Source organism: Chamaea fasciata, unplaced genomic scaffold (genome assembly GCF_029207755.1).
Source record: "Chamaea fasciata isolate MVZ Bird 193981 ecotype frontalis unplaced genomic scaffold, bChaFas1.0.hap1 SCAF_4, whole genome shotgun sequence".
Lineage (NCBI taxonomy): Eukaryota > Metazoa > Chordata > Aves > Passeriformes > Sylviidae > Chamaea > Chamaea fasciata.
Window position 1 is genome coordinate 41,025,632 of NW_027094089.1, and position 15,633 is coordinate 41,041,264.

The 15,633-nt window shown below is 36.5% G+C and overlaps 1 protein-coding gene across 2 annotated transcripts in view; it reads left to right on the plus strand.

The window, feature by feature from the left end:
* Positions 1-15,120, plus strand: part of HSD17B4 (hydroxysteroid 17-beta dehydrogenase 4) — a 59,636-nt gene extending 44,516 nt beyond the window's left edge. For both annotated transcript variants that reach the window (XM_066181369.1, XM_066181370.1), the window contains exons 19-24: positions 397-503; positions 815-901; positions 3,274-3,363; positions 5,917-6,055; positions 12,604-12,731; positions 14,715-15,120. In XM_066181369.1, the coding sequence (XP_066037466.1) occupies positions 397-503; positions 815-901; positions 3,274-3,363; positions 5,917-6,055; positions 12,604-12,731; positions 14,715-14,804 (641 nt within the window). In that variant the 3' untranslated portion in view covers positions 14,805-15,120. The remainder of the gene's footprint in view (positions 1-396; positions 504-814; positions 902-3,273; positions 3,364-5,916; positions 6,056-12,603; positions 12,732-14,714) is intronic.
* The last annotated feature ends 513 nt before the right edge of the window (positions 15,121-15,633 follow it).

The window sequence follows — 15,633 nt, forward strand, 5'->3', positions numbered from 1 at the left end:
TCTTAGTGTTGCCACTTTTTAAAGATTACAACATCTCTTACCCTTAAATGTACATCCATTTAATAGCGTGTCTGGTGTGCCTATGCATGTGTACTAAAACAGATGATCTCCTTATTTTTCTTTTTTTCACCTCTACAGACAGACTAATTCTACTTCTGACTCTCACAGAGTACAGTGGTAAGAGTCCAAACTGTCACCAAGAGCTTTCCTTTGCCCAAAAGTAGAGGAAATAATAAATAGTAACAGGCACTTTTTCATGGAGATAAATTAGGTTAAAAATAAAAAGGATTAAGAACACTAATGGAGGAAAATACTATGAATAAAGTACAGATATTAATAGAGGATGCATTCAAGGTCCTAATATTAAAAATGCTAAAATGTTACCTCTTTAAATAGGATTTGAGAAGCCTATACTTCATGGACTATGCACCTTTGGGTTTGCTGCTAGGAACGTTTTGAAGCATTTTGCAAATAATGATGTGAACAGATTCAAGGCAATCAAGGTCTGTGTGTTCATTCTTTGCAGTAAATTTTCTTGATTTTTCTGGTTTTAGTTCCAAAAGAAATCTTCAGTATGGGGAAGGTCTTTCACGATGTCTTAACCGCTAGAATTGCTTTTACTTACAGCTGCATGCATTTTAATGCCTCTGTCTTGTATATTTACTTAAATATTTAGGTTTTCTACATTGATAGTTGACTTTAATTTTTCTCTTATCATTTCAGTAGAGCCAATGTATTTAATCTTTGCATTTACATGTGACAGACAAATCTTTTTGCAACCCCACCATTTTCCTTAATATTTTTTTGCTTTTAGGTTCGCTTTGCAAGCCCAGTCTATCCGGGACAAACTTTGCAAACAGAAATGTGGAAGGAAGGAAATAGAATCCATTTTCAGACCAAGGTCAGAGCAATCTCTTCATTGTGGGCTTCAGAGAAAGATGTATTGGTTAAAAGACCAGTGATATGAGGGGGAGCAAGAAGAGATAACTCCTTAAGCAGCACACTGTTGGCAAAGGCTTTGTAAAGAAATGAAATAAATAGAATGAAATAGTCTTACTTACTTTATGGTGTCACTAGATTCTAATAGAAGTACTATTATCATCATAGGACTTAATACCCTCATATTAAATGAGAGCTCTTTTAATTGTGTTGCATTTTTTGTATTTGTCCCCTGGAGAAGATACAAAAGCAGTCATCCTCAGGTCAACATAGTCTGTACTTCTTTCTGGACTTACTTATAACTTTGTGTATTCATCTTCGGGTTTTTTTAACATTTATTTATCTTAATCAGCTCTTAACAGTTTATTCATGTAAGTGTGCTGTAGATTTCACTCAGATTGGGTTAAACTTAAGCTGCAGCTATGCAGAACAACTTTCTAAAAATGGAAATTTCATAGCAGCTGAACATAGTAACTGCAATAAAACAGAGTTTACTCTTTTATGTTTGCATTATTCTCTTTTCTTTGGTCTTGCTATTAGCATTTTATATTGCTATCCTGTAATCCTTGTCTCCATGTCAGAGGGTACTTAGTGAGAACTAAGGTAAAACTCCAGGTGAAGGGCCAAAAGTAAGTGTTCATCACTTCCGTAGCATCATATGGCATTTTCACTTTCTTAACCAATGATTTGATGCTGGTGTTTGTCAGTATTTGCTTTGGCTTATGCAGTGCAAGTTGCATTGCTCTGCTGGTCAAAGTTTTGCAGTCTCATTTCAGTAACAATGTAGCCAGCTCTTGATTAGTGAGTAGGGCAGCAGGTATAGTTGCAGCTGCAGGGGGGATTGGGCAGGCAAAATCAAACAAGGAGAGCCATAATAGGAACGGAGCCTTGCTATATTTATACAGCTTTCTGGCATATACATTGACTAAAGGAGGCAAATTTTGTTTGCAGATCTGATGAGCATTAGCAGCAACAGAATTTAAGAATGTTTACAATGTGTAGTACTACAGTAACTACTGTGTACAAACTTTCCATTTCTAATTACTAATTACTAGAAGTAAATAAGGTAGTTTGGTGTCTCATGTGAGCTTTGGAGATTACTATTTAGCTATGTTTAAAAGGTACTATCACCCAGTTCTGACAGAATTTCTAGAATTCATATATTTACTTTTTATGGTTTCCATATACCATTTTATTTAAAAGAGTTCATAATACGCTTCCAAGTCCTTCAAAATTTGTACATGTGGTGAGTTGTCCTTGTGTTTAAAAGCAAAATTTGTAATTATGATTGGTTTAGTAATTGCAAATATGTAGAGGTTTGCTGAATTTTGCTAGGGTTTTTTTCTTCCACAACTTTGGAGTGACTGATTTGGGATAGAAATTACAACATTTAGCACGATTTTAGTAAACCATCTTAAACAGTTACGAGTTATGCAGAATTTTGTTTCTTATTGCATGTTGGATTTGTATGAGTTGAAGCCATCTTTGTGCTGAAATAAACTCTGGTTAAATCAAACTACAAGTGGATATACAACTTGGAGAGGGTGGTTTGAATCCATTTTCACCATTGTCTGAAGTGCAGTGGCAGCAGGTGACAAACTGTTAGGCATGACTTGAGTAATAGTTAATGTAGTACAATAAACTAGACTGTGATACTTGATGTTTCTCCAGCTTGGCTATTTATCATACAACTCTCTATATGCATTGTCACTGAATCGATTTGCCATCTTCTGTTAGCTGCTGTAAGTCAGTATGGTTTGCCACGTCCCTCAAAGAGAAAATGCCAAATTGAAACCCATTTTCTTATCTGAATTAACTATTTCAAAAAATTAAACCGGAGGGGAATTGAAGTATTCTCCATCATTCTTTTTGTAATCTTTCTTGTTTGCAATGCTTAAAAAGAGGTTTCTAGTGCAAGTTGCAGAATGAGGCATATTGAAATTGTCTAAATGGAGTCTTGACAATGGAATATCTACATCAAGGAAAAACATTTTAGAACAATGTCTTTCTAAGAACTATTTATGAAGAAATATTGACAGCAACTTTTAACACTGGAGGTAGATAAGGTATTTCAACTGTTTTATGAACAGAATACCAGCTATATATTTTGGTACAATTTCTCCAGATGAAAATAATTACTTTGCTTGAAGAGCTATTTGAAAAACATAGCTTAAGACTACAGCACATTCATGAGGTTTTTTTTTCACTCTGTAGCTTTTATGTTTTCTCTTTTCATCTCTGATTTTAAAACATCAGTAATACTCCTTAGATGCCCTTCTTTTGTGACTTTCTGCAAATAAATCAACTCTTTAATGTATTTTTCCCCTACTACAGGTCAAAGAGACTGGAGAAGTTGCCATTGCAGGGGGCTATGTGGATATAGCACCAGCCTTGGAAAAGCCTTCTGCTCGAAAGCTTCTGATGGTAGGTGGAAGTGATGGAAGTCTTAAGTTGCAGAGAAGCATAGTTAGGCTTTATTTATTATTGAGAAAAACACAGGAGAAATACTTAGGTCTCTTCCCAATCTTATTTGAAGTATTCAGAGGAGTTACAAGTGCAGAGATATTAACATTCACATTGTTTAAGATGCAGATATTAATTGTTCTGTTTGAGAGGAAAATTTTAGGTTTTTTGAGGTACACAGGATGGCTGATGTTTGACGCTAATTAAACACATAGGATAAGCATTGTGCTCTATGTTACAAAACAGGGCGTGTACCAGTGAGGGCCACATGTTTTGAGCACTTGCATAGCTCAAAGTAGAAAATGTTTAATGTAATTTGGATGTGTATCTGTAGAGCAATGATTTTATTATTTTATTATTATTTTATTATATGTAGATGTTGAAGATCAAACTCTGTAGGATGTGAAAGTGTGTGATCTCTCCCAGTTTTTTCAGAAACACAGAAAGAATGGCAGGAAGGCATTAGCATAAGTGAAAATGAGATAAGGTACTCGCAGAAAAGAAATTTCATCATTGAATCATTTTGAAATAAGGGTCTGAAAGCTGTTTGTACATGTGGTTAGGTCTAGCACATAATATGCTCTTTATGCTGTGTTTATTTTAAAGAATCCCCTTCATGCATGCATGCATGCCTTAAGCCTTGTGTACCATACTTGCCACAAAACACAGAACTGTACATGTGATAGTGAGGATGACCTGGGCTCCTAATGTGGTCTGAAAGTCATTTAAGGCAATGCATAATGTGTTGCCTTAATAAAATGTTATCTTTTTTCTCCATTGATTCCTGTGTGCAAACAATGAAACTTAAATGCTTTGAAATTTATGAAGTACTGAGATAGTGGCATTCATATAAAGCTTGTGATCACAGAATGGGGAATATTGCATGATACTTGGGCTCCATCCAAAGCAGTGTGGCCAGCAGGGGAGGGAGGGGATTCTGCCCCTCTGCGCTGCTTTGGTGAGACCCCACCTGGAACCCTGCATCCAGCTTTGGGATCCCCAGCATAGGAAGGGCGTTGACTTGCTGGAGTGAGTCCAGATGAAGGACATCAAGCAAATTAGGGGAATTGAGCATCCCTCGCATGGAAAAGGCTAAGAAAATTGGGTTTGTTCAGCCTGGAAAAGAGAAAACTTCAGGGTGACTTAATTGTGGCCTTTTATTACCTGAAGAGGAACTTTTTACTAGAGCGTGTAGTGACAGGATAAGGGGAAAATTGATTCAAACTAAAAGAGAATAGGTTTAGATTAGATCTTAGCAACAAAATGTTTATTGTGAGGTTGGTGAGGCACTGGAACAGGTTTCCCAGAGAAACCAGCAAGCTGTGGCTGCCTCATCCCTGGAAATGTTGAAGGCCAGGCTGGATGGGGCTTGGAGTACCATGGTCTAGTGAGCAGTGTCCCTGCCCCCCAACAGGGGGTTAGAATTAGATTATCTTTAGGGTTCATTCCAATTCAGGCCATCCTATGACTCTATGATTTATCCAGGAACCTGTTTCTTTTTGCTGCTTATGTTTAATCTTCTGACACATTTTGAATTGTTGAATGAAGTTCAAACATTAGAGCTTTTCTGAACTCCTCACATTTTCTTAAAAAAAAACTAAACAAAAACCCAGAAAAAAACAGGTGGGGTTTTTTAAGGTTACTCTGAGAAATTAAGGTGCTTTAGCAGAAATTTATTGACAGGGTCAGACACCCACCAGGGGAAACCAGCCTGACTGAGTGAAGATTGGCAAATTTAAGTGCCATTGGGAACCCTTTTATATAATGGAAAATGTTAGGCTTAACCAAAGAGGTGACGAAATAGCAGCCTGAGGAGTCTTTTGTTCTGCTGTACGGTTAGGTACAGTGAACAGCTAATGCTCTGAGACCGTCTTTGCTCCAGTTCCAGTCAGATGAAAAATGTCACTGAAGTAGCTTCCTGAAGTGGAGCGTTTTATCTAGTACAAATATTTGTTAAAAGAAAGACAGTGAAAGGCTTGGAAAATAATGTGTTTCGAAAAGTTGGAAATGTATATGTAGCTAATCCCACTCTTAAATTTTGTCTGTACTGGAGTTTTGATTGTGTTCATAGTGCAGTATGTTTGGAACATCTTTCATTTCAAGTTAAAGTAATGTACTGTTAAGAAAACTTTTTTTTTTCTGTTCTGAAGACTAACATTACGTTTTCTGTGGAAAACGTGGCAGTGGTTAATCCTCCGAAGGGAAAAAAGGCCAGTTTAGAAACTCTTAGAGGCACTAAAAAAAATGGCCTAAATTATAATGATAAATGACAAAAACTATAAAAGCAAGATTTGAAATAATTTTAAATAAAATTTTGAAATTAAGCATTTTCTGCTTGAATGTACTTAGTGTTGATGGTTGCTAGAGGTGATTATTTTGTGGTAGAAGACATCTCAGTTGCATTTAATAATTTTGCTATAGATAGTTGAAGCAATGTGTGCTGGAAAGTAACACACATTCCGTACCTTTTAACAAAGTTTCAATTTAAAATTCTTCATACTCTCTTTTTTTAAGACTGAAGGGCTGCAGAGTAACCTTGTGTTTGAAGAAATTGGTCGTCGTGTAAAAGAGATGGGAAATGAATTGGTAAAGAAAGTAAATGCTGTATTCCAGTGGGACATCACTAAAGATGGAAAAACAGCAATGCAGTGGAGTAAGTTGTAATGTTTATATAATATCCTGATGCATTTTTGTTATGTAGTGGGATTAATTGTAATCATTCTAGTTAAACTTGATAGCTTGGAACTAAGCGTAATGTAGTAGATGGACATGTAGTGGGACCTACAGGTCTGAATGCATTCTGGGTGCACAAACGAAAAGGAGGTCAGATGATGTTTGCAAATACTAACCTTTCTAGGAACATAGTCCTGTAACTTGCCTATTTAGATGTAGGCATAGGCTACATTGTTCTGTAGAACTTCAGTGCATTTCTGTTTACATTTTCCAGATTGGATTGCCACTGCACTTAGGAAAGCATGCTAAATTAGCCCAGTAGGAGTGTTACCGTAATAAGTCTGCTGGTGATGTACATGCTAAATGGTCTAAAACAAATAAGTAATTATTTCTACTGCATTGTTCTTGTCACTTCAGTGAAAATCTAGCCCAATTTGTTTCCATTTAAACTTCCTGAGATCAAGGTTTAATGGAGGCATAATCATAATTTCCCATCGTTTAAGCATGGGACTGGTTGATGGCGAGAAACTAAAGCCTGTAATAGCAATGGGTCATAACAGAACTTTTTCCTGATTAAATGAATAATAGAATAATGTGAAGTGGTCTGATGGAGGCAAAACTACTTCCTCAAAAACCTTTTCTTCTTAAATTCTCCTTTGGTCTCTTTATAAAGATATGTATTTTTGAAAACAACCCCTAATCTAATTTTATTTATTGGATAGACTTTTTTATCTTTGGGATTTTTTTTTATTTTTTTAGTTGACATGTCTCCTGCTCTATTGGTGCCGAACTGGTGGAGTGTAAAGTCTTTCCAAAGTGAAAAAGCTTACTGAGGTTGTAACTTACAGGCCTTTTTGTGGAGGAATGGAAAGTCTTTGCTTAGACTTCTTCTTTTTGATTGGTCTCAGTGGTTGGATGTAATCAAAAGAGTTTTGGGCTGCCCTTTGACAGGCTGAGAGAAGAGACTCACAGATCAGGCCTGCGTTATGTTTTGTTCCATACACTGTGGCTTTTTTTAACTATTGTTGAGCAATTTAGAAGCCTATAATTTCACTTAAACTTTTCCTAATGTTAACCAGCAGAGATTCTGAGTATCAAGACTGCTGTTAAGTTTCAGGAAAAATGTTATACATAGGTTGGTCAAGATAGTTGTGTTTTACTTGCCTTGCTTTTTAAGTAGTTTTTGAGGTATAAAGAGTGATGTCCATTTGGATAGAAGTTAATAAGTATTCTGAATATACCTGTGTAGATTATATAAACTGATTGCCTACACTTCAAAATGAGACAAGGGAAATACTGAATTATCCAACTCAGACGTTCTGTCTTGAAATTCATTACTGCTCTTAATCATTTCTACTGTCTGCAGTTTTCCATTTTTGCATGAAGTAATTAAAATTATGAACATGCTTAGAACTTTTGAGAGAAGACTTAGGAGGTTTTGCTTGTGTTCTTGCTTAGCATTTTAGATGATAATTAGAGGCATATCGGTTAAACTCCTGAATACCTAAAGTGGAAACTTGTGTTTGTTGGGCAATCACTCCATACTCCACAGAGTAGCAGTCCTGTCTTGTTTCATGTGTAACTAAATTTGATATAAGTGATGGCCATGTTTATAATAGCAACTAGAAAACTATTTCAGGTTGATTGATCTTTGACTTGTACTTTGGAACTGCTTTATTGATCATCTAAATTCAATGTTATGTATGTCCAGAGAACAGAGGGACAAGTCAATGGAGGAGAAATCTGCTGAGGGGTGTTTCAAGATATGAATAAAATTTCTCACTCAGGAAGTTCTGAAACTGCAAATTGCTGAATGCAGAACAAGCATATTTAAAAGAGACTTAGGCCTGAGCAGTGCCCTTACCTGCTTCATGAGACCACATTTTATTAGATGGGAACAGGTGAATGTTTTTGCTATTGTATTCAGATCAAGAGAGTGCTCCTGCTTCAAATAAATCAATAGCCAGCCTTTTGTCCTCTCCTGCTTCTCCTGCTGAAGCAGTAGGAGGAAGGTACTGCTTTCTTCCTGTTCATGTCTCTAGCTAAAAGGGATTAAATAGACATAGCTTTTGTTTGTCCTGTTCCCTCTGCTTCTGTTGCAGTGAAAATTTTCTGTCGTATTATATGAATTTGGAAAAAAAACTTAAAGCTCCCTGTGGGATCGAGGCTGGAGGAGCTAATCTAGAATTTGAAACATTTCCCGCTGCTGACTGCGATTAAGAGTTGAAATGAAACATTTCCAGAATGTTGGAAAAGTTACTGTAAATACTTTTACAGTGTGATCAGTTCCTTAAAGCTTATGAATTACTGTAGTCTCTGTGGTGTAGCAAATATGTAAGGCTGATTGTAAGTATCCAGGTGACCCAGCAGGGTGTCTGTAGAAAATATTGTTTACTTTTCATTTTGGGAGTGTTCGTATGCTAGTACTTCGTTTGTATATCACTTTTTTTGAAAGAACTTTCAGTGTTATGGTATTTCTGTAATCGTTTGTGTTTTCTAGATATTTTTGTGTGCCTTTAGATTTCAAATACTTACTGCATGAAGAAAACAGGAGTTGGTTAACATTAAAATAGTTAAACTGGTAGAGATGGCTAAATATTAAACTTTCGTTTTGTTAATATGAAAATAGTTATGAAAACTCATTAGCAGAATTTTAGGAGTTAAAACAGCTGTAGTGTCAACCTTCACTGTTTGTCCTTACATGGATCAAGATCCTACTATGTCTGTTTAACTCCAATGGTACATTTTAATGGCAAGATAAATTTGTATCTGCATGATTAAATTTTTATTTGGGGAAGATTTGAAAACACTTTCCTGCCATTAAAAAGCATATACCCAAACAAACACAAAGCAAAAGACCTTCCAGAGGCAAGTACTTGAGATTTATAAGCAGTTGCCAACTTAATTCTTTTCACGTGTTTGTATATGTTATATTATTATTCAGTATTCAGGAGCATGATCTTGTGCTGTCTCTTCTACCACATGCTGGTATAGTTCATTTTCCATGGTAAGTGCAGAAGGAGATGGTAGTTTGTGAGTTTACATTCAAAAGAAGATGGCTTTCTTGCAGTTAGGATATTCTCAATAATCCAAAAGATTGCTGACTTTGTGATCTTTACCAGGTCTCAGTATGGTCATCAGCAAGACTTTTCTAATGCAGATGAACAATGACAGTTCAGAATATGTAACATTAACAATGCCATTTGCTTACTTGAATGCTTGGCTTTTTCAGTTGTTGATGTAATGTAAGCTTCTGTACACAGTTAGAAATTTTAACCTTTGACAGATTAATTTTTTACTTTAAAACCTGAATATGACAGTACGATGTGGCCTTTGCTATAGCTTGCATTTATTTCTGTGTCACTATTTTGACTGATTTTCAAAAGTACTTCAGATTTTAATGTTACTCAGTAGAATTGCACTTCTTTACTGTACATTTAAATTCAGCCTATTGGTTGATCTTCTGTGTACAAGAATTTTAAATCATTTTTGTAAATGCTACATACTAAATATAGCATACTATTTCAGTGTATGGCCAAAATTCTTGACAAGTTATCACTGAAACAACTGGTATGTGAGGAGGAATATTATTTTGGCTGGGTTTTTTGATTTAAGCCGTGACTCAATGTTAATTAATTAATGATCTATCTTTTTTTAGGCCTCTCTTTGTAAGGCCCTCCCAGGCCTTTTCAAGCAGTGTTTCTGGTTCCTTTGGCCACTTGGTAGGCCTCTTTCTCTTATTTAATTGGATATATACTTGTTTATGTGTTTTAATTTTTTGACTTGTCACTTTTACACAGCTTTGTGCTGTTGTGAAAAGTGCAGCAGTTGACAGTGCTGGAAACAATCTGGGCCCTGCAGCCCTCTGCTGCCTTACTCAATGATTGTAGCTCCAGCATCTTCTGCTAATGTCCTTCAGCCTCTTGAGATCTGGGAAGGAAGCAGATGAGAGAAGGCAGCAGCTATAGCAGCTACAGCTTGAGTTCTGTGTCCCTTTCTGGGCCCTTTTGTTCAGGAAAGACAATGAGGAACTGGAGTGTGTCCAGAGAAGGGCCGTGGAGCTGGGAAAGGGTCTGGAGAACAAGTCCTGGGAGGAGCAGCTGAGGGAGCTGGGAGTGTTTAGCCTCGAGAAAAGGAGGCTCATGGGAGACCTTACTGCTCTGTATAACTGCCTGAAAGTAGGCTGTAGCCAGGTGGGGGTTGGCTTCTCCGGCTGCTTCTACAGCCAGTGACAGGACAGGAAGGAATGTCCTCAAGCTGCACCATGGGAGATTCATGTTGAACATCAGGAGATGTTTCTTCATAGAAAGGGTGGAGTCACCATCCCTGGAAGTGTTCAAGAAACTACTGTACGTGGCATTTAGTGCTGTGGTCTAGTTGTTCAGGTAGTGATCAGTCAAAGGTTGTGCTCAATGATCTTGGAGGTCTTTTCCAACCTTAATAAATCTGTGATTCTGTAAACATTTATTATGGGTGCCATGATTATGCAATGTTAAAGGCGTGGTTGTGCTTTGAGAGGTTAGTATTAATTGTAGATATTGACTGGTAAATGTTGGCCTTGTGATTTGACCGGGAAATGGAGAGGGAGAACAAGGACTGTAATAATATTAAGTGAGTCTTAGTGTACAACAATCTAACAACTGTTACTTATGTACTGTATTAAAAATAAAACATAGGGGTTGTGAGAACTTTTCTGAGTCATTAAATCTATTTAATTGTTTTTTTCATCTAAACTTGACGCTGGTGAGACTGATAGATGAGTATTATCAATAAAGTATATAAAAATTTCTTTTCAGTACTTAGTGAAGAAGGACAATCATGTATTGGGAGACGGTATATCAGGCTTTCGGTATCTGGGTCCCTTCTGGAGCAGTGTAGGAAAGGGACAGGAAATAATTTTAATGCCAGCAGTATGAACTACGAAAAGAGATTCCTAAGAAGTAATTCAAAACAGCTGGTTAGGAACTGCAGGCATCCTAGACACCATGTCTCTTTTCTGAATTAATCTGTTGGGCTTGCTGACCTTGCTGTTCGTCTCAAAGGGAGCAGTTTGGCTACATTGATATGGTGCCTAACATGGGCAGCATTTGGGTAGAGGTGTATTTTAAAAGCACATGGTCCATTAGGCTTGGTTGACTTCTTCTGAGAGCTGGTATCCACTCTCAGACTTTGTGTGTGTAGCTTGCATTTCATGATTCAGTAGATGATTTTCTTGATTTTTGTTTTTCTACTAATAGTCTGTGCCTGCATAACCTATAGGAGCAATGTTAAAAGCTCAGGTATGTCAGACTATATAGTGTCTGTTTTGGATCACAAGGATGTTACACCGCCCCTACCCACAAACACAAATGTACAGATAATTAATCTGGTGCTCAGTAACCCTTCTTAATTTCTTCCCATATTGCTTGAAGTTAGTGATACACATTAAGTCTGTTCCAGAAATTATAATTTATCTTAAAATCAACTGGAAAATAATAATGCGATGTGTCACTTCTCACTGAGCAACATTGTATACTTAAGCCCCCTTTTAGTTCTGTTGTAACTGGATAAATATTACTTAAAGCAGATTGCAGAAAATGAAAGAGTTAAATAGACTAAAGCTACTCCCAGTCTATAGTTCCCCTTACCCTGTCAAAAAATTATTTGGAAAAAGTTGCACGTAAGATAGCTTATGCAGAAATAAGGCTCCATGGTTAGGCGAGGGCCTTAAAATTTGTCCATAAAGAGCAACCAACTGAAATCCGTGATTCTGTGACTAGAGATGCCATGTCCTTACAGGAATATCCACATGAATAATGCGTGGGATGGGCTGGTGATGGATCAAGAGGCAAAGCTGTAAACGAAAGACGGGAATTTGCAAAATCTGAGAATTACTCGGCTTAGCACATCCTGTCAAAATACTCTTCTAAACAAATGACACAATACCTGATAGTATTAGCCTTGTAATAGATTATTTTGGCAGGTCATTTGGCGTGGGGAAAGAACACTCTGAAGCAACAGACACTTAGAGGAATTTTTGTCTTTCCACGAGGAAAATACAGATAATTGGCAAGGCTTTAAACATTCCTTGCATGAAGCAGAGTAGGCTATATTATATTGCCTGGGGGACAGACTAGGGAAAAAGCAGCAGCGTGTTTGAACACCTCTACATTTGCCTTGTCTGACTACAGGATGCTGGTTTTGAACCATAGAGCTTTATTACGAAGTTGAACATTTTTGCAGTAAGTGCACTAGTTAATACCTTGTGCATCTTCAGTGTCATTTGAAAATAGTTTTTTGAAAATTGCTGCAAGAATTTTAAAGTCCTTGCTGTAAACACCCTCTCCTTTAATGCAGGAATATTTTTTTTATTTTCTTTCATTGATGAAGGAGAATTAAACCTCATTAATTTTCTAAGTGGCTGATAGCTCAAGGTTTGTGTTTAGACTGGATGCTTTATAAGTAAGGAAAGTACTGTTCTCAAGCCTGAAAATTTTATCTTTATTTTATCTTTATCAAAATTGAACTGTCTTTGCTCTTGCTTCTCAGCAATTGACTTAAAGAATGGCTCTGGAGCAGTGTATCAAGGACCTGCCAGAAATTCTGCTGATACTACCTTCACTCTCTCAGATGAGGATTTCATGGATGTGGTACAACAAAAGATCAACCCCCAAAAGGTAAAGACTGGGTGTCACAGACATACTCCCTTTTATGTAGATGTATTATTTGCCATAAATCAAGCTGTGGTTCATGACTGTTTGCATTCTGAAATCCTAAACCCTGGGATGTTTTGATAGTAGAGACAAGAGTCAGAAGACATATAAACAGATCAGTACCTTATCCCAAATTAATCAGAAAGCGTCAGGGGGCATTTATGCTGTCTTTATCATCTTGAAACAAAGGTAACCACAAAGAGCTAAAGCAGGGCCCTGATAACACCAAGGTTGTGGGTTCAATACCTGTATGGGCAATTCACTTTAGAGTTGGACTAGAGGATCTTTCTGGGTCCCTTCCAACTCAGACTATAGTGTGATTCTATGCCATAAAGCCTGGCAGTACAAATTTAGGAGTTTGATTGCTTCCTGGTATTTCTCAATATACAATTTGCAAGCTTAGGTTTGTCAGTTTGATCATTCAGGCTGTTTGATTGTCGTATTACAGGAAGTTGATATTTGTTGCAGTGGTCTGATTTATTGCTAGTACTGCAGCAAAGAGAAGTGTCAAGACAATGCATGCACGTAGATGGAAAATTCACCCAAACAAGGATATTTTTCAGGAAAATAAAGATTTAAGGAAGGTCTATAATCTGGGTCTGGACTTCTAGCTTCTTGGAGTAAGCAATTGCTTAAAACTACTAATTTTACTAATAAAAATGCCTTGTGTAAAACTAAATTAAGCTGTCACAAGTTTAATATGTCAGCTTACAGATTAAAGCTTGAGCAGATGAAAACTTTAATTAAGCTCATCATGTATCAAACATTTCCTTTTCTTTGATCCCAAGCAGAAGTTGTTGGAGACTTTGATTGTAAATTGGAGACTAATGATCATAGTGAATGTTTGTTATAAGTCTTACATACCACATGAATAAAATTGTTTGTGACTGTCTGTACACCGCAGGCATAAAGCATAAAAAACCAAGATGTTGATGTATAATCATCAGAATGCTAAGGAACAGTGATGGCAATTCAGGAACATCGTCTATGCTTAGGCATTAGTGTTTCCTTTGAGTTTCTGTGAAGTTTTCCGTCTAAAGAAGCTCAAAGCATCTATTCAAATTCGTTTCTGCTGGCTCTCTTAATTCTTTATTTGAATGTATTTCAAGCTAACGCAGAACTATGCAAAAGAGTGTTTAAAGAATTTTCAAAGAGCTTTCAAACTGTAAAGCCATAGCAAAGCAAAACTAGTTTTAAAAAAATATGAACTAGATTGAAACAGGGTATACAGCTCTTTGAAGTAGGGACAGTAAAAATGTATATACCAGCACTGAAGTGAAAATACTGATTGATTTATGACTTTGCAAATTCAACAAAATCTTGGTCATTTCCTGTTTGTTGTAATATACTGTGTATAAAGTCATTGCATTTATTTGGTTTATGTGTGTAATACATTGTGCAAGTTTGTTTGTAATTGTTATGAATTTGAGTATGTAGCTTACATTTCCATTAGGTCTTTAATTTTCATTAAATAGCCTTTTCATTGCATTTTTTCCTTTCTTATAATGATATATGGATATCTATCATGATGTGAGGGGATGACACTGGGAGCTTATTTTTATGCCCTGCAGAAGTTTTACTGTCAGATTCTGTGAAGGCATTTGTCGTACAGCTGGAGAAGTCCTCTGCTGTATACAGGAATGGAACAGAGGCATCTGAAGTTGCTTTGTATTTATTTTAATTTTTTCCCATGAGTGACAGACTTGGTCTTGCCCACACTATTGATAAAAAAATCTGGTTTTGGATGGTATAGAATTGAATATAGAGTTTTTGTTAATAACCAATAACCATTAGGCATTGTGCACTGAAGGCTTTCTCCTGAGTGCTAAACAACCATTCTTTGGCTTCTTGTTTTGTTCTAGCAGCTCTCTGAGTTTGTGATTAAACAGTTGAATACATGCTTTTTTTTTTTTTTCTTTTTTTTTTTCCCTCTTCTGTTCTTTTTAGGCATTCTTTGCTGGTAAACTAAAAGTGAAGGGGAACATCATGCTGAGCCAGAAACTGGAAATGATCCTGAAAGACTATGCCAAACTCTGAACTGCTTGATGATCTACCACAACAGTGAAGAACTGTAGAAGATAGAAACTCAATTAGTTCAGAACCAATGATTTGCAGTCTAGTTAACACCAATCTACTGATTAAATATACTGCTAATATACAAGCTTCTGCTGTAGACAGAAGTTACGAAATGAGCATAACTGTTACTATTGTCCCTTTTTAGTTTCTCGGCAATGGTAGAGAATCATATTTTTCTGATTGCATATCTTTATCTAAATAAAATGTATTTAGGTCTTACAAAGAAGCATATATTTCTGTTAATTCTGAAGAAAATTAAACCAATAGGCTTCTTTAATATCTCCTTCTATGTGTCCTTCATGTTGCCTTAAATAGATTTAGCTTCTATGAGTCTATCTGGTTTATTATTAAAACTAATGTTTTTTGTCTCAAGCTCTCATGATTCTATCAAAATAACTGGAAGATGGAAGTAAATTCCATTCATTTACATCTTGTCATTATGTGGTTGTTTTCTGCACCAGAAAAAGCTCTTGGAACTTTGGAATCCATGTTGATTAGCCATTTTCATATGTTACTCTTGTAAATCACTTACAAGGTGGTTAATGTTAATTCTTTAGAGGAAACCTTTTCACGTGAGAGGAATTAACACTGCCCCAAGGCCGTCACTAGACCCAAACTGTTTTTCACATAGATTCATTCTCATGAGGACTGTCATCATGGCAGTTGGGAAAGATGGAAGTGAATTCCCCATTTTGAACCTGTGGCCAGAATTGAGTTAGCAGCTGTGGCTATATGTTTTCCTAGAGAAAGTATGCTCTTAGTCAGTGACAGTCACATGAACACCTGAAAA